Source organism: Megalops cyprinoides, chromosome 23 (genome assembly GCF_013368585.1).
Source record: "Megalops cyprinoides isolate fMegCyp1 chromosome 23, fMegCyp1.pri, whole genome shotgun sequence".
NCBI classification, from domain to species: Eukaryota; Metazoa; Chordata; class Actinopteri; order Elopiformes; family Megalopidae; genus Megalops; species Megalops cyprinoides.
This window is the reverse complement of record NC_050605.1, coordinates 22,078,171-22,096,315: the sequence shown is the minus strand read 5'-3', so window position 1 is coordinate 22,096,315 and position 18,145 is coordinate 22,078,171. Positions and strand designations below refer to the sequence as shown.

General features: G+C 47.0%; 1 protein-coding gene across 1 annotated transcript in view; it reads left to right on the top strand.

Moving 5' to 3' along the window:
* Positions 1 to 17,239, top strand: part of LOC118770307 (kielin cysteine rich BMP regulator) — a 76,877-nt gene extending 59,638 nt beyond the window's left edge. The window contains exons 36-52 of the mRNA XM_036517904.1: positions 290 to 372; positions 952 to 1,119; positions 1,564 to 1,657; positions 3,416 to 3,589; positions 5,756 to 5,838; positions 6,737 to 6,857; positions 7,950 to 8,032; positions 8,568 to 8,667; positions 9,388 to 9,482; positions 10,172 to 10,274; positions 10,609 to 10,751; positions 12,904 to 13,076; positions 13,976 to 14,087; positions 14,179 to 14,280; positions 14,707 to 14,871; positions 16,057 to 16,357; positions 16,998 to 17,239. Of these exons, the coding sequence (XP_036373797.1) occupies positions 290 to 372; positions 952 to 1,119; positions 1,564 to 1,657; positions 3,416 to 3,589; positions 5,756 to 5,838; positions 6,737 to 6,857; positions 7,950 to 8,032; positions 8,568 to 8,667; positions 9,388 to 9,482; positions 10,172 to 10,274; positions 10,609 to 10,751; positions 12,904 to 13,076; positions 13,976 to 14,087; positions 14,179 to 14,280; positions 14,707 to 14,871; positions 16,057 to 16,357; positions 16,998 to 17,215 (2,318 nt within the window). The 3' untranslated portion in view covers positions 17,216 to 17,239. The remainder of the gene's footprint in view (positions 1 to 289; positions 373 to 951; positions 1,120 to 1,563; positions 1,658 to 3,415; positions 3,590 to 5,755; positions 5,839 to 6,736; positions 6,858 to 7,949; positions 8,033 to 8,567; positions 8,668 to 9,387; positions 9,483 to 10,171; positions 10,275 to 10,608; positions 10,752 to 12,903; positions 13,077 to 13,975; positions 14,088 to 14,178; positions 14,281 to 14,706; positions 14,872 to 16,056; positions 16,358 to 16,997) is intronic.
* Positions 17,240 to 18,145: the final 906 nt, after the last annotated feature.

Genomic DNA, 18,145 nt, shown 5'->3' with positions numbered 1-18,145 from the left:
CAGTGCATTAGCGAAAGGACTTGAGGTCGGCCTGAACCCTGCTGTGGCGTGCCCCCCCCCCAGTCATACTGCTGAGAGCCCCACCTCTCAGTGCTAGTGCAGCAGTGGCATGGGGATGATACCCAATGTGTGTGTCCAGACTGTTAGCTCTTTAGTGACAGGTGTGTGTGTATGTCCATACTGTTAGCTCTTTAGTGACAGGTTTATGATTGTGTGTGTGTGTGTGCGCACACGCTTGCTCATGCATAGTGTTATTGCAGCAGTGACATTTGCACCCCCTCTCCCATAGTCTGTGTCCACCAGGGTCAGGAGTATGCAGATGGTGTGCACTGGGTATCCCCCACAGACAACTGTCAGGAGTGTACCTGTGTGGTGAGCATTTACCTGCCTCTCTTTCTCCCTCTCCCTCCCTCAGCCTCTTCCTCTCCCTCGCCCTCTCTCTCTCTCTCTCTCCCTCCCTCACTCTCTTCCTCTCCCTCGCCCTCTCTCTCTCTCTCCCTCTCCCTCCCTCACCCTCTTCCTCTCCCTCTCCTTCTCTCTCCCTCTCCCTTTCTCTTTCTTCCTAAGCACTGTCTGTGTGTGTTTGATTCTGTGTTAAGCAGTCTCTGTGTGTTTGACTCTGTGTTAAGCACTGTCTCTATGTGTTTGATTCTGTGTTAAGCAGTCTCTGTGTGTTTGACTCTGTGTTAAGCACTGTCTCTGTGTGTTTGACTCTGTGTTAAGCACTGTCTCTGTGTGTTTGACTCTGTGTTAAGCACTGTCTCTGTGTGTTTGACTCTGTGTTAAGCACACCGTTGTTGTGTTTGACTCTGTTTCACTCTGTAAAACACACAGACCCAGTGCGTCACAGTCGAACACAGACCCACCGTGTTCGGTGCTGTGTGCGTGTGTGTGTATTTGACTCTGTACTGTATGTCTGTGTGTGTGTGTGTGTGTGACTCCACACTCCAGAGAGGTGAGGTGCGGTGCTCGGGGGTGGTGTGTAAGCCAGCCTGTAAGAACCCCTCCCCAGTGCTGGGCCAGTGCTGTCCTCAGTGCCAGGACTGCTTCCTGGATGGTGTGCTGTACAGCGACGGCGACGACTTCAGTCTGGACGGCTGCCGGCAGTGTTCCTGCAGGGTAAGCCCCGCCCACAACTGCCCCGCCCACACCTGTCCTCCTGTCCCCCTTTAGCCCCGCCCCTCAGAGCTGATGGACACAAACATGTGTCTGTTTTTCATACATATTGTACACATTTGTTCATGCATACATACACATTCATACATACAAGCGTGTACATTTGTTTACCTAGTCATACATACTGTGCATACTCATTCATCCATACAGTTCATATTCAGTCATTCATACACACTCTAAAAGCTCATTTAGTCAAGAGGGAGTACAGAGGGCTTGCTTTCGCCTCTCTTTCAGTCAGGCCCTGTTAGCTGGGCTGTGATCCATGATAGCAGAGAGGAGGAGTGGAATAAGCCCACTGCTGCCTGTGCTGTGTGTGAGGGTGTTAGAGCACTGTGTGTGAGGGTGTTAGAGTGTTGTGTTTATGAAGGTGTGCTTTTTGTGTTGTAGAGGGGTGATATCCACTGTACCAGTATCCAGTGTCCCAAGCTGATATGCATGCACCAGGTGACGGAGCCAGGGTCCTGCTGCCCAAGATGCAGAGGTACAGTACTAATCACACCTCAGAAACCCCATGACCTCACACAGCCAGGGTCAGAGGTAGAGTACTAATCACACCTCAGAAACCCCCTAACCTCACTCAGCCAGGGTCAGAGGTACAGTACTAATCACACCTCAGAAACCCCATGACCTCACACAACCAGGGTCAGAGGTAGAGTACTAATCACACCTCAGAAACCCCCTAACCTCACTCAGCCAGGGTCAGAAGTACAGTACTAATCACACCCCAGAAACCCCCTAACCTCACTCAGCCAGGGTCAGAGGTACAGAATTAATCACACCTCAGAAACCCCTTAACCTCTCTCAGCCAGGTTGAGAGGTACAGTACTAATCACTCACACCAATCCCACTCAGCCCCTATAGACAGGGGCAGCGGTACAGGGCAGACAGGGGCAGCAGGGGGATGGGTTTTGACAGTTTTACTGGCAGCAGAAGAAAAACTGAGGCCTCTCTGAGGAAAGAGACTGATGGCAGAATAGGTGGCACTGATGTCAGGCCTTCATACCATAGTCACTGTCAGTCATGTGGAGACATCGGAGGTGAACACAACACCTTCAATGAAAAAAGTGAAAATAACAGTGCCACCTTGCATAGATACTATTGATTCTATCACATATTTTGGAACTTAATATTCACGTGCAATCAAATTGTATACTGCGGATACTTTGTAGTTTTAATAGAGGTAATTATAATTTGCAAGGTTTATTTAAAATTTGTCAGACCAATAACTCAGAATGATCTGAGTTTTGTTTTGTATTTAAATTATTTATTGTACTTTATTTTACCCACTTTTTATCCTTATTTTCCTGTACTTCATTCTAAATGTTTTGTACCTAAATGTGTTTTGTACTGTTGTTATTGTAATTAATATTCATGCAATGTAACTGGCTGTGGTTAAAGTTTGGTAAATTATAATAGATATAATTATCATAATGATAGCCTTAATTTTTTCTTAGTCTTAATTATCTTTCTCTCACACAATTTAATGGAGTTTTAAAAAATACACGAATCTTTCCACAGAATGTTATTTGTCAGTTTTAGTGACAGAAATGTTTAGAAGAGATTTCAGCATATTCCTAAGTCTCAGAATCTTGATCACTGTAATTGCAGTAATTTTCAGACAGAGATATTGAACATTTTTCACATAACAGGAAATCAGTGCAAATGCTCATTCAGATTTCATGCAATTGCAATTATTATTATACCAGGAAAAAACAATACCTCTTCAGACTGTTATCATGCATTTTGTGCAGGACAGTACATTACAGGCCGACAATAATCCTGATCATAAGGGCCCATTTACAGCAAGCTCATCAGGACCTGTCTGGTTAATGTGTGTAGGTGGTTATGTGTGAGTGGGAGATGGGAGAGGTTATGAAACCAGTCTTGACCAGATTCCCACACAGGTCCTCAAACACAGCTCTGAGGACCCAGCTCTTAAACACACACACACACAGGCACACACACACACACACACACACACACACACACACACACACACACACACACACACACACACACACAGTTCTTCAGACGCAGCTGTCTGTGTGGCTCAGTGCCGGTTCAGAGGGTGTTGTGATGGTGTGTGTTGCGTGTCTGCCGCAGGGTGTGTGTATAACGGCCAGGAGCCGGCGGAGGGTGTTGTGACGGTGTGTGTTGCGTGTCTGCCGCAGGGTGTGTGTATAACGGCCAGGAGCAGGCGGAGGGTGTTGTGACGGTGTGTGTTGCGTGTCTGCCGCAGGGTGTGTGTATAACGGCCGGGAGCAGGCGGAGGGCAGCACCTGGTTCGCCTCCAGCACACCCTGCATGTCTTGCATGTGTGTGGATGGCGTGACCACCTGCTCAGAGGTGCGCTGCGTGTCCCCCTGCCTCAACCAGATCCACGTCCCGGGGGAGTGCTGTGCTGTCTGCGCAGGTGTGTCCTCCTACGTCCCGACCCCAGCCCTCTCTACCGCCCCTCTGTATCCATACTCCACCTCTCTACCGCCCCTCTGTATCCATACTCCACCCCTCTCTACCGCCCCTCTGTAACCATACTCCACCTCTCTACTGCCCCTCTGTAACCATACTCCACCTCTCTCTACTGCCCCTCTGTATCCATACTCCACCTCTCTCTACTGCCCCTCTGTATCCATACTCCACCTCTCTACTGCCCCTCTGTATCCATACTCCACCTCTCTCTACTGCCCCTCTGTATCCATACTCCACCTCTCTCTACTGCCCCTCTGTATCCATACTCCACCTCTCTCTACTGCCCCTCTGTATCCATACTCCACCTCTCTCTACTGCCCCTCTGTAACCATACTCCACCTCTCTACTGTCCTCCTGTAACCATACTCCACCTCTCTACTGTCCTCCTGTATCCATACTCCACCCCTCTCTACTGCCCCTCTGTATCCATACTCCACCACTCTCTACTGTCCTCCTGTATCCATATTCACCTCTCTCTGTTTCAGTCTCACTGCAACCATATTCCTCACTTCTCTCAGATAGAAGAGCAGTTTCTGATTGATGGAATGGCAAGAACTCATGGCTCATGTACCTAGATTGATTTTGGGAAATCCTAGGATCTGTGAAGTTGGCTGAAATCAAACCCCAGTTTCTGAAATTCCAGAGAGGACACGTCAGTTAGTCTTAAATTTTTTTGACAAACAGTGTGGTTCTCGGACAAAATGAGACAGGATAGAGTGTTTGGTTGGACAAAACTGAGCATTCATGAGTGATCTAAGGAACATACAAGTCATACAAGGGCTAGTATATCCTACTGCACACTTTCCAAGAGGATTATTTTTCAATACTTACTGACTTTTCCTGGGAAAAAGTTGTGTTTATATGAAATGTACCTGTGAGGTGAACCTAGAGGTGCCCTAGTACAAATCTCTAGTTGACTGACTGTTTACAGTAGTTTAATCCTGATTTTGCTGTATAACGAGAAAGGGTACTCTGCATAGCCTTGACTGCTACAGCTTCTATTTATTTTAATTGACTTTATAAATATTCATGGCTTGCAGAGGACTTAAATGGAGACAGTAATTATGCTCATCCACAAACAACTAAATGTCATCTGTTATTATTGTAGTAAATGCATTTAGAAAGGATTGGAAAAAATAATAATTTTAAGGCCAGTTGTAACAGATGTTTAGAGATAATTCTTTGTTGGGGTGGGGTGGAGGGTTTGAATTGACTGCCTGCTTTGGCAGGAATGTGCACACAGTTGCCTGGGGTGAGTGCTGGCAGCGGTTTGATTAAACTGTCAGGATCTCAGTTTACTTTAATGCAAAGTGAACAGCGAAATGCATAGAATACGACAATTGTTGCCAAGTTGAATGGGGATTCCACAGGAAATAAAAAAAGAGTTTTATCTGATGGCTCTTACCTACCAGCTGGTGTCTCAGGTATCAACAGTAAAACGACAAACTTCTTTGTAATGCAATCGATCCTTCTTCACTGTCTTCAGCCTTGTGCAGGGATTAAGTTTAGTGTACGATTCATGACACTCGATGCCAATTAGCGAGTGCATTCCCTGGAGCAGAAACACAACAAAAGCATCGCAATAATGAAGATGTGAAGTTAATACATTTCGATTTATCCAAATATATTTGTTACTCCAACATTTTTCCTTACTGATTAACTCAATATTACAGTAATGGGGACCTTCTCTCCTTCCCTTTGCTTGCATGCTGTGGTGGGTTTCTTATTGTGGAGGTTTATGTGGGGCTGGAGGACATTTTCACAAACTGGCCGTACAAGTCTTTTGTTGTTTCAGGAGTTAGTTTTGGGTGAATAGGAATGAGTTCTGAATCACTGATGGTTTCTTCATTGTGTGTGTGTGTGTGTGTGTGTGTGTGTGTGTGTGCGTATGTGTGTGTGTGTGTGTGTGTGTGTGTGTGTGTGTGTGTGTGTGTGTGTGTGTGTTGGTGTGTGCACATGTGTGTGTGTGTGTGTGTGTGTGTGTGTTGGTGTGTGCACGTGTGTGTGTGTGTGTGTGTGTGTGTGTGTGTGTGTGTGTGTGTGTGTGTGTGTGTGCGTATGTGTGTGTGTGTGTGTGTGTGCGTATGTGTGTGCACATGTGTGTGCGCAGACTGCATCTACAATAACCGGGTGTACAGCCCAGGAGAAAGTTTCCACCCCTCGGATGACCCCTGCCAGATCTGCACCTGTGAGGTAGGAAGACAAACAGCCTTTAATCGCTGCTCTTCCAGACAGAACCTCACACGCGTTGAGTTTCACCGCGGATAAACGTTTTGACGTTAATAAAACATACAAATTCATGTCTGCTAATGCAGAGCTCTGTGCTTGTTAAATTTATGCCAATTACATGGCACTTTGAAAGCCATTCTCAGTCTTCCATTTAATAATCCTGCCACAAAAAAGCAAGCTGTGGGAGACCTTTTAACTGATGGAAGTATTTTCTACCAGGCATTGATTTTGTCAAATGTTTAATCCTTTTTGATTGTCCTGGCATTGATCTGACTGTAATCTACTTTTCAGTTTTAAGGCTGGCACTGACAGAAGCTTTCTCCCTCGCGTAAATGAAGACACTGTTAGAAATGTTTCATTTGTAATTTGCTGTTAGCACGTGGGTCACTGTTTCAATTAGACCCTAATTACATTTCATCCACTGTTAGCTCTGCGGTGTGCTACATGACAATCTGTATTTTTGATCTGTTTCAAGTCAGACTTAATGTGATTTCACAGCTCCTAACTAAGGACCTGTCCAAGCCAGAAGTGAGTTGTGCACTTTCAGGACACTGGCTATGTGGATAAAGACTCCTAGCGCATGTCAGCCAATGAGAGCAAATGCTTTCTGTTCAGTGTAACTTGGTTAACATCCCAGCATCGCAGTTTATTGGTATCCAGGCATCACTAGTGGAGCTTGTAACTCTTATGTGAGGTTAAAATGGCAGGCCTTATGTGTTTGTGTGCACTTGTGCGTGCATATGTGCTTGTGCGTGTATGTGTATGTGTGTGTATGTGTGCGTGTGTGTGTGTGTATGTGTGTGTATGTGTGCGTGCGTGTGTGTATGTGTGTGTATGTGTATGTGTGCGTGTGCGTTTGTAGGTGATGCCAGACGGAGAGCAGCATCTGCGATGTTACAGGAAGCAGTGCCCCAGCCTGCTGGACTGTCCCAAGAACCACATCCTGTTCTCAGGACCCGACTCCTGCTGCCCAGTGTGTGCCCGTCAGTACCCACTTCCTGTCCTACACTCATATCACTTACATAGAGTAATCAGGAGTGTAGGGGTATTGGGGCGGCAGTGCAGCATGGTGGTATGGAGCAGGGCTCATAACTGAAAGGTTGCTGGTTTGATTCTCTGCTGGGGCAGGTAACACAGAATTGCCTCATTGAATATAGCTGTATAAATGGATAACCTGTAAAGATTGTAACCTGTGTAAGGTGTTCTGGGTAAGAGCGCCATGGCAGTAATGTAATGTAATATAATCACCATGCAGCCATATCACTCATTCAGAATAATCACCATATATTCATATCGCACAGAATAATTATCACGTATAATACAGATATTTTGTCACGCTGTCGGCCGATTCTTGTCTTAATTGACTGTTCTACGCTGAATTACATCACATACAGAGAGAGAGGCAAGGAAAAAAAAACCCAGAGATCAGACTGAGAACCTGTCATGAATCATTCACCTGAGTCACACCTTGGTCACAGGGCCTCAGTGCATTTGTGTTGACGTCTGATGTTTGAGGAGGACAGTCAGATATTGAAGCAGTAGGTGGGGGATGGGGGGCGTAGAGGAGGTCATGCTGATGATTGTGAAGACCCCCCCCCCCGTCTGGCACTCTGGTTAAAGCACCCTTTGTTAATATAACTAGCCTGAATGGAGAGTGAAGGGGAGCCCTGTGATAGCCTGGCCTCCCACACCCGTCCACCCACTGAGAATTAAAAGTGTAGCATGTGAAGGTTTAACTGCCGTATGGATCAGGATCGCTGATATTTAACAGCTCTCACGAACAGTGTTCTTTCACAGTTCTCCCAGCGGAGGCTTTACCATGTACCTATCAAAACAAGCTTTAGATAGTACATCTGAAGATATCTGATGAACGAAACACAAGATTTGAAGAATGAAATGTAACAAAACATGAATGTGGGTATTTAATTTCTCCAAAATAATCACAAAAAGATTCTAATTCTAAAGGCTAATTCACGAGTAACCGCTTTATAAACATAAATGATACAGTCTCTATATGATATTGTAGAGTGCTCAGGTGGGGCTATAACCAGCGTTTATTATCTCGTCTGTTTCAGAGCCTCTGAGCAACTGCACAAACACTCTGATTGGCAACGAGATCCACGCCACTGACGACCCCTGTTTCACCTGTCAGTGCAAGGTACCCCCCCCCCCCCCCCCCAAAATCGCATACTTCACGCTTTCCTCAGGGAGGGACTGCCTGTCGTGTAGGGAAAAGCCACAGATGCGATGAGCATCTGCTCATAAATGATTAACTGAACACAGCTGCAGAAAATGGGTATGTAGTTACAGATATTGATATGAGTTGTTTGGGGAGGGATATGGTCATATGGGTCTTTGTTTGGTGAGGGATATGGTTAAATGGATGTTTGTTTGGTAAGGAATATGGGTATATGAATATTTGTTTTGTAATTGATATATATGGTTGTATGGGTAGTTGGTAAGGGATATGGGTATGTGGCTGTTTGTTTGATGCGGGATATAGGTATATGGCAGTTTGTTTGGTAAGGGAGATTGGCATATGGCAGTTTGGTTGGTAAGGGAGATTGGTATATGGGTTTTTTTTTTCGTGAGGGGAATGGATATTTGGCTGTTTGTTTGGTGAGGGATATGGGTATGTGGCTGTTTGTTTGGTGAGGGATATGGGCATATGGTTGTTGGTTGTTTTTGAGCAGGACCTCACCTGGACGTGTGTGCACCAAGGATGTCTCCCGCTCAGCTGCCCTGTATCAGAGCAGTTCACCCCCGAAGACTCCTGCTGTCCCATCTGCGAGGGTAAATATGCCAGGACCCCACCCTGGGGGGACTACAGCCGTGGGTCCTGCATGTGTGCGTGTGTGTGTGCACGCGTGTGTGTGTGTGCGTGCGCATGCGTGCGCGCGTGTGCGCGCGTGTGTGTGTGTGTGCGCGTGCGTGTGTGTGTGCGCGCGTGCGCGCGTGCGCGCGTGTGTGTGTGTGTGTGTGTGTGTGTGTGTGTGCACGTGTGCGCGCGTGTGTGTGTGTCACATCCTGTATGGCTGGCAGTCACAGTTCCCATTCCTAAAACACAGGCACAGAAAGAGTATTGTCTCATTGGCCCTTAATCGTGTTTAAACATGAAATGGAGAACTCTAAACAAGCCTCCTTCATTAGCTCAGCAGGACGTTTTTAGCTTTTCCTTTGAGAATATCAGAAGTGTCTGCTTATTAAACGTAAGGTTAATTGGATTTACAGTTCACAAGAAGTCATTAAGTGTTAGTGTGTTTATCTGTAGGGTTTAAACATAGCATATGCAGTTGCCTCTTATGTTGCCACCAGGTGGCCAATAAGTGCCACGATAGGTCTATGACCATCTAGAGTTGTCTTTTGACAGCCTGTCATTTACATGTAATTTGGGTCACAGAAACTAACTACACATGGTGGTGTGAAGAAGATTATTTTGTAAAAAATATTTTTGAATGTATTAGTTTTAATATGAGCAATGTTAAGATCCAGTTTTGTTTGAATATCTGGCAGAGTGTGTGATAGAGGGTGAGAATGAAAACCAGCGAGTGCCGAATGGGGAGAGCTGGACAGACAGCATGGATGAGTGCATCACCTGTACCTGTAATGTGAGTCCCTCGACACGCCCACACACCTGCAACACCTGTACCTGTAATGTGAGTCCCTCGACACGCCCACACACCTGCAACACCTGTACCTGTAATGTAAGCAACGTCTTCGCACAGATAACACCTGTACCCTTCACATGAGACTCTTGCCACACCTGTAACCCATGTACCTGTAACACGAGTCCCCTGACACAGGCACACACCTGTAACATCTTGAGGGACGGGCATATATTCCCCAGATGCAGGTGACTGAGTTGAAAAAGATTAATGTGACGTGGCTCAAAGATAGATCCAGGTGTCTCAGACGCCGACTTCTCTGCCAGCGTGGGTGGCTGTATTAGTCATCAGGTGCTGAGGTGAATGGCAGTGTTGCCCAGGTGGTTTGTGGAGGAGGGATGCAGGGATATGTGGGCGGCAGTGTAGCATAGTGGTTAAGGAGCAGGACTCGTAACCGAAAGGTTGCCGGTTCGATCCCCACTGGGACACTGCTGCTGTACCCTTGGGCAAGGTACTTAACCCACAATTGCCTCAGTAAAAATATCCAGCTGTATAAATGGATAACATTGTAAAGAACTGTAACCTATGTAAGTCGCTTTGGATAAAAGCGTCTGCTAAATGAATAAATGTAAATGTAAATGTAAATATGTGGCCTCTGGGCTGGCTGAGCAGTGTCTGGTGGGTGGTTGCAGCTGGGGTACATCGAGTGTAACATCCAGGAGTGCGGGGCGCTGGTGTGTCAGGACGGCCTGTTGAAGGTGAAGCCTCCAGGGAAATGCTGCCACGAATGCCAAGGTACCCCCGGCGCATTCCCACAATGCACCTCTGCATGGAAACATCTCACTGACTACACAGCAACCGTAAGCCTGTAAAGGAGGAGTTCTGAAGCACACCATCTGCGTTCGGACTTGTATAATCAAGAAGTCGACTTCCAAAACAACACACACAATCAACCACACACAGACACACACACACACTCAAACATACACCCCACCAAACCTAGAGGCACACACACTCACTTTAATGAAATGTGGTGTGTGTGAATATGAAACTTATGAAATTAAAGTAATATTTTATGTGCAATGCTCATGTGCGTGTGCGCGTGTGTGTGTGTGTGTGTGTGTTTCAGACCCCAGCGTATCATGTGTGTACCAGGGGACAGTCTACCTGTCTAACGAGCACTGGGAGGTGGACGAGTGCACTTCCTGCACCTGCGTGTCAGGAGAGGTTCACTGTCAGACGGAGCGCTGCCCGCAGGTCACCTGCGCCTCGGTGAGTTCCAGCACGTCACTCGAATGTCACTCAAACGTGACTCAAACGTCACTTCAGCGTCACATTCACCTCACATTCATGTCACTTTAACGTCGCACTCACAGCACTTTAACGTTGTGTTCGCATCACTCTGCGTCCTCCTGGGCTTTGAGAATCTGTGTCTCGCTCGTCACCTTTTGACCCCTGACCTCTGACACTTTGCAGCTCGGTGAACTCAGCACTTCAGCGCAAATGACGCCAGCTCCTGTTCCCCTGCCACTCAACACAGGCATGACTCAGACTCTGGTCAGAGTGCTGGTTATTGACTTCCCCAGTTTTTTTTTTTTTTTTTACCAACCTTTCATGTATGAAAGAGCAGTCCGCCTGAATTTCTGGTTTGTTTGCCAATCTGACGTGCCAGATTGTTGCTGCTTAAAAGTAAAGCAATGTTCAGGCTCGATTGTTGGTATTGGATTCTAGGAAGAGCCCAAGGGAACCAATCAGAGTTTAAAATCAATGCCTGGACATGTCTGGCAGACAGAGGGAGAGACAGAGATGGAGGGAAAGAGATGGAGAGAGGGTGAGAGAGAGATAAAGAGAGAGAGGGTTGGATGGGAGGGAATCATGGTGTACGGGCAATCAGAAGCCCAACAGAGCAGAGCATGGTCATATTTCTATGGAAGATTACTGATCACTGCATCATTCACTGCTGGGGGGTTAAAGAGTCTTAGATTGCCAAATACACCGACACACACCTGCATATAGACATATACTCCACACATACACACACACACACACACACACACACACACACACACACACACACACACACACACATATATATACTCTCCCCCCATCACACACACATGCATACACACTCACAGATACGTGCTCTTCACTTAATATTGATTTGATCTAATGGCAGGATGAGTCCCCTTCCTCATTTTGCATCAGTGACACAGGGAAGGAAGGTTTTACAGCCAGTAAATGATCATTTTTAATGGAGAGCAAAGCATTTCGGATCACACCACTCAGCTGGGCTTTTCAGCACAGAGGCCGTTCTGTGACTGTGCATTAGGCTGAGGAATGATTGCTTATCACTGTTATTTATTCCTGTCACAAACACCCTTATCAGAGCTGTTTACCCTGCATCTGCCTGACATCCTGCTCAAACCTGCTCTCAGCCAGGGCATTACAGGGGCAGTGATGCCATTACAGGATGTTACATGTTACCACAGCTGTGATGATCTGTCACACACTGTAGCGTGGTCTGGTTCGGGAGGGATCAGGCGGAGGGTCGAAATCAAAAAGTTTTCCGGTCTGTGGACCGGCGTCTATTGAGGACGTAATTAGAGGTGAGAAATACACAAAATAAATTTCATTGGGTTCACCGCCGTGAGTTCACCAGCAGAAAACAGCCGGCTAAATTAACAATGGCAAAATGAACAACTCCCCTTTTCGGGGTATCACACACTGCAGCTTGTTTCCTGCGGTTCCCCCCTCTCTTTCCCTGTCTGTCTTTCTCCCTCCCTCTCCTCTCTATCTTTCTCTCTCCCCCTCCTCTCTCTCTTTATCTCTCCTTCTCTCTCTCCCTCTCCCTCTCTCTCTCCACCTCTCTCGCTCGCTCTGATCCTCTCCTTATCATCCAGCTCCTCGCTGCAGGTAAAAAAGGTGTTTCGCAGCCAATACCCTTGACGGTTCACCTTGTCTGGGTGCGCCGGCTCCCTCTGTGGTTCGTGTCCTTTTGCCCCTCCCTGCAGACAGGCGCATTACACAAAATCATTACAGAAATGATGATTGCACATTACATACCCTACATAATGATTCCTGCCCCAGGCCCTAGCTCCACTCCTGTGTCCCCTCACTGACATACAGTTTAACAGGATTGCAGCAGGTTTCAGTGTGGCTGATACTTTACATTACATTTTTGTCATTTAGCAGACACTCTTATCCAGAGTGACTTACAATTCTTACACAGCTGTATACTTCCTGAGGGAATTGCGGGTTAAGTATGTAGCCCAAGGGACTACAGCAGTGCCCCAGTGGGGAATTGAACCTGCAACCTTTCAGTTACAAGCTCTGCTCCTTACCCTCTATGCCAAGCTGCTGCCCTGTTATCACATGTCAAACCTGGACAGGTGTTTCTGACAGAGCGTGTGGTGTGTTTTTTCAGGACGAGACCCCGGCTCTGATTCCGGGGATGTGCTGCCCCCACTGCATCCCGCGGCCGGCCACCTGCGTCGCTTTCGGGGACCCCCACTACCGCACCTTCGACGGCAAGATGATCAACTTCCAGGGGGCCTGCACCTACGTGATGGCTGAGGACTGTGAGGGCGGGGACTTCAGGTGAGTCGAGCTGAGCTCATGACCCGCAGTGCAAACGTTTTAATCCGTTGCTCTGGCATCGCCTGGCTGTCCTAAGTGGATGTTGGTGGTCTGATGTGGCTGTTGTTTTCCCCCTGTGAATAACATAACTGTTCAGGAAATGTGTAGAATGTAGACGATGAGTGTTGCTGGCCAGTAGCAGAGAATGCCGCATTTACTAGCATGGGTAGCTTGATTGATTCATTTGTGTGGGGGGTTTGATTCATTAGCATGGGTGGTTTGATTGATTCATTTGTGTGGGGGGGTTTGATTGATTCATTAGCATGGATGGCCATGGATGGATTCATACATTAGCATGGGTGGCTTTGAATCATTCGTTAGCATGGGTTGTTTGATTCATTAGCGTATTTGGTTTGATTGATTCATTAGCGTGGGTGGTTTGATTCACTCATTAGCATAGGCGGCTTTGATTGATTCATTAGTGTGGGTGGTTTAATTCATCTATTAGCGTGGGTGGTTTGAACCATTCATTATTTGTGGGTGGTTTATTTCATACATTAGCATGGGTGGTTTGATTGATTCATTAGTGTGGGTGGTTCATTTCATTCATTAGGATGTGGTTTGTTTCTGATTTTACTGTAACGCCAGTGTAGTGTCCTTCTATCTGTTCACTGTCCACATCCATCACATTTGCAAGGGTGTCTACATCACTGCCCTCATTTGCAAGCAAAGGTCAAACTGCCGCTTGTTCAGAGAGGTGGGATGTGTGGTTACCTTTCTGGTATGTTGATTTTTAAACCACCCCACCAGAGAGTGGCTATGTTGGAACCAGCTTGTGGCTGTAACTGTTGAATTTACTAAACTGTTGCTTACCGCTTCGTTAAAGTGAAAAGGGAAAAATTCACTGTGATGTTCTGCAGCGTTCACGTCACCAATGATGACCGCGGACGCAAAGGCGTGTCCTGGACCAAAGAGGTCACTGTCTTCATTGGCGACGTCGTGGTGCAGCTGCTGCAGGACTGGGTTGTCATGGTAATTAAGTGGTTTCTGATGTTTTTTGTTAATGCACTGATTTAGGAATGATTTTGCAGAGACGCCTCCTTCTCCTCTCTTCTTTCATCAGGTGGATTACCAGACAGTGATTCTGCCTTACCTCAAGGAGCCATATGTCTATGTGGAGCGAAAGACCAACACCATCTTACTGAACACCAACATTGGAGTGAAGGTGCTGTTTCTCCCGCTCATTCTCATTGGTTGTCTGGTGCCATTATAGCAAACCATTCACGAGTGGGCATTGAAGGTTGGACCTATGAGTGGCGGAGAGCTGCTCAGAGTTGCTCAGTGCCATTCAGAGATTCATTCAGAGCAACTCAGTCATTCACAGATTTATTCAGATCCATTCTGAGTCACTTAGTGTTTCATGCAGAGCCACTCACTCACAGATTCATTCAGAGTCATTCAGTGCCACTCACAGGTTCAGTTCAGAGTCACTCAGACACTCACAGATTCATTCAGATCCACTCAGTGCTGCTGAGGTTCAGACCCGTGTCGCTCCCTCTATGCGCTCTGGTCCATTGTGTGTTGAGTGGGCAGAGATACTCTACCAGTCAGGTGTGCCTGCCGTGCCCACCTAACATGTATCTCCCCACAGGTGCTGTGGAACGGGAGGTCCCACCTGGAGGTCAGTGTTCCGGGGACCTACAAAAACCACATGTGCGGCCTCTGCGGAAACTTCAACAACTACCCCCAGGACGACATGAGGATCCCGAGCGGCCAGAGCGTTGTTTCGGAGGCGGCCTTCGGGAACAGCTGGAAGGTGAGCGCTGTAACGCTTCCCCAGGCCTGGGGCCGCCAGCTGCTCTCCTCACAACGCTGTTTCAGGATATGGGGCGCGAGAATATGTTCTGAGGAATATGGATCGGTTTCTAATGAAGTCTCGGTTATGGAGACCTGGGATCGATAGACAGTGGTTATTGGTTTTCCTGCTGCAGAAAACACGGTATTTATCCTCTTCCTCCTTAGAATAGCCCCACTCAACCATGTGGAAGAGATTAGAGAGGGCGAATTTTATGAAGTTTTAAAGTTGTAATGATATTTGAGTATGCATGGAAAATAATAGTGTTAATTTAATGTGATGGATTTAGTTCAATTTAATTTAATTTCATTTCATTTAATGGGCGTAACAACATGCAGTGACTTGAAGCCAAAATATAAGGAAATTCAACAGTTTTTTTAAACATCTGAAATGGACAAACCCCTGGGCCTTCCTGTAGCCACATTCCTCACACATATGTTTCCCCCCCCCAACACACACACACACACACACACACACATGCACGCGCGTGCGCACACACACACGCGTGCACACACACACACACACACACACACACGTGTACCCCCCACACACATTTCTCTCACACTCACACAGACAATGAACTTTCTACAGCGTTAATTAGAAAACGGATCGTTTGTGGGTACCGGCGTCTGAGGTGTCCATCATTAGACTACCTACGGCCGTAATCATATCTTTTTAATTTGAGCAGACGATGTAATTGCTCTAATAAGATAAAATAATTAAAGAAGTCGGAGAACCCAAATGTGAAATTAATGCAGGACTAAATTAAATGGAAAATGAGCCAAAATGAGTGACATTTAGATGGTGATACCTTGGGGTGTTCTCCTTTGAAAATAAGAAATAAAAATTAATTGGCATTAAGACATTAAAAAACATATATTGGAACGTATTATCTTTCACTTGCCTTCATTAACTATTGCGTTTTCCGGGTTGTGAGGAGTGTTTGACGCCCCTCAGGCTTTGGTGTTCCTAGTAGATCTGTGCCTGGTAGATCTGTCAAAAGATTTACACATTGGCATTCAGCTAATGGGAAGTGTGATATATTTTAGGCGGTAGCAAGTACATGTAGAAGTCAAACAGGAATCTAGTGAACCATTTCAAGCAGCGCCAAATGAACACCCCCCTTCCCCCCCTTCCCCCCTGCAGGTGCAGAGAGAGAACGACACCAGCGTTCAGTGCCGGGACGGGGAGGACATCGACCCCTGTAAGGAGGCTGGGTACTCGGCCCGGAAGACTGCCAACGCCCGCTGCACCGTGCTGAAGTCGGAGGCGTTCGAGCGCTGCCACAAGGTGGTGCCGCCGGAGATGTTCTACGCGTCCTGCGTGTATGACCTCTGCGCCTGCGGCTCCAACAGCGACGACTGCCTGTGCGACGCGCTGGAGGCCTACGCCTCCGAGTGCAGGGAGGCGGGCGTGGTGCTGCAGTGGAGGAGCCACGCCCTGTGCGGTACGAGCGGCTGCTGCTGCTTCCGCTTCATCCGCCTTCTCCTTCCTCTTCTTCTTCTTCTCTTGCTTCCTTTTCACTTCCGTCCTATTCTTCTTCCTCTTCAGTTCCCTTCTCTCCTTCATCTTCCTCTTCAGCTTTTCCCCTTCTTCGTCTTCTTCGTCTTCACAGTTCCTATCTCTGTTTCTTGTGCTTCTTCTTCATCTCTCTCTGCTTTTTCCTGAACCTCTCCTTCCTCATCTTCCTCTTCCTGTGCTTCTTCCTCGTCGTCTTGATTCTCCCGCCTCCTCTTCTCTTTATTATTATTATTAGCATTAGCAGTTAGCATTAGCAGTTAGTATGTGGACATGGTCTTGTTTCAGTGAGAGGGATGGTGATAAATAAATGAGGAGCAGGGTGACGTGTGTTTGGGGAGGCTGCAGGTTCAAGTCCCGTGTGGGGCACTGCTGTTGAGAAGGGTTGTGACTGTGGTGAATATGCACTTGTTTAACCAGATAGTATGTTAAACTGAAAGGTTTGCTTTTTGGGTTTCCCCCAGTAATGGGTGCATGAGGGCATCTACTAAGCATACAATAATATTGACGATAAAATAAATACATTAGTTATCAGTTGTTAATGAGCTGTCATTTACTCCCCCCCCCAGCTGTGGGGTGCCCTCTGGACCGAGGCTTCGTATTCGACGAGTGTGGCCCCCCCTGTCCCAAGACGTGCTTCAACAAGGACGTGCCGCTGGGGGTGATCGAGTCACACTGCTTCAAGCCCTGTGTGCCTGGCTGCCAATGCCCAGCCGGCCTGGTGGAGCACGAGTCTCACTGCATCACCCCTGAATCCTGCCCCAAGGTCATCTACGGCAACTCGTGAGGGACATCACGCATGCCCTGCCCCCCCCCCCCCCCCCCCCCCCCCCCGAATGGTGCTATGACATGACATGACTGCCACTGTAGGGTGCTCTGCTCCTCCAAAGCCCTGCTCTGGTCAGGGCAGTGGCGTGATCAGTGTGATTTTGGTAAGTGTAAGGTGCTTAAACTTCACACGCTAAGGAATCGCTGGGCACATTCATATCAACACCACAGGTGACACCAAGCAACCTGCTGGCTGGGACCCTTTCAACTCAGAACGGAAGGGCGGCACATAGCACAACACATATCTGGAGACACCCGTGAACCGGTGCCTTAAGAATGTATGCAGGATTCCCCACTGACACTCTCATACCCAATGCTTTTTATGACTTTTTTTTGCTGAATATATTCATGTTTCTGTGTGCCTGTATTTGATGTTATATGGATGAGTGAATCAAGGTCAGTCCTGAATCATATAGCATAACATATAGCTTTCCAGACTTGGTCACAGCTCTTTGTGTCAATTTGCATTTGGATGTATTGATATTACACTATCATTTTGAAAAACCAGCTTAGATTTTTGTATAATTATGATGAAAATGTAAAAATATTTCAGGCTTACAAAATATTCAAAATTATTTTCTGTTCAGAAATAAACTATAGGGGCTCGCGAGTGGCTCGGTTGGTAAAAGCAGCTGACGTTTCAAGTGGAAGGCTGAGCCTTACAGCTCTGGTTCGATCCCAGCTGTGTCATCAGCCAACAATGATTGGGAGCCTATAGTGGCATAGAAAGTTGGCTTTGTTCTGTCAGGGATATAGGGGTGGGTAGGTTGGCCCATTGCTCATCAGTGACCCCTGCTGTTTAGAACTGGGCAGTCACGTCCTGCTTATATAAAAAGGTGTGCATGAAACGTCCTCCTTCGACTCATATCTGCGCTACCTTAGTACGGAG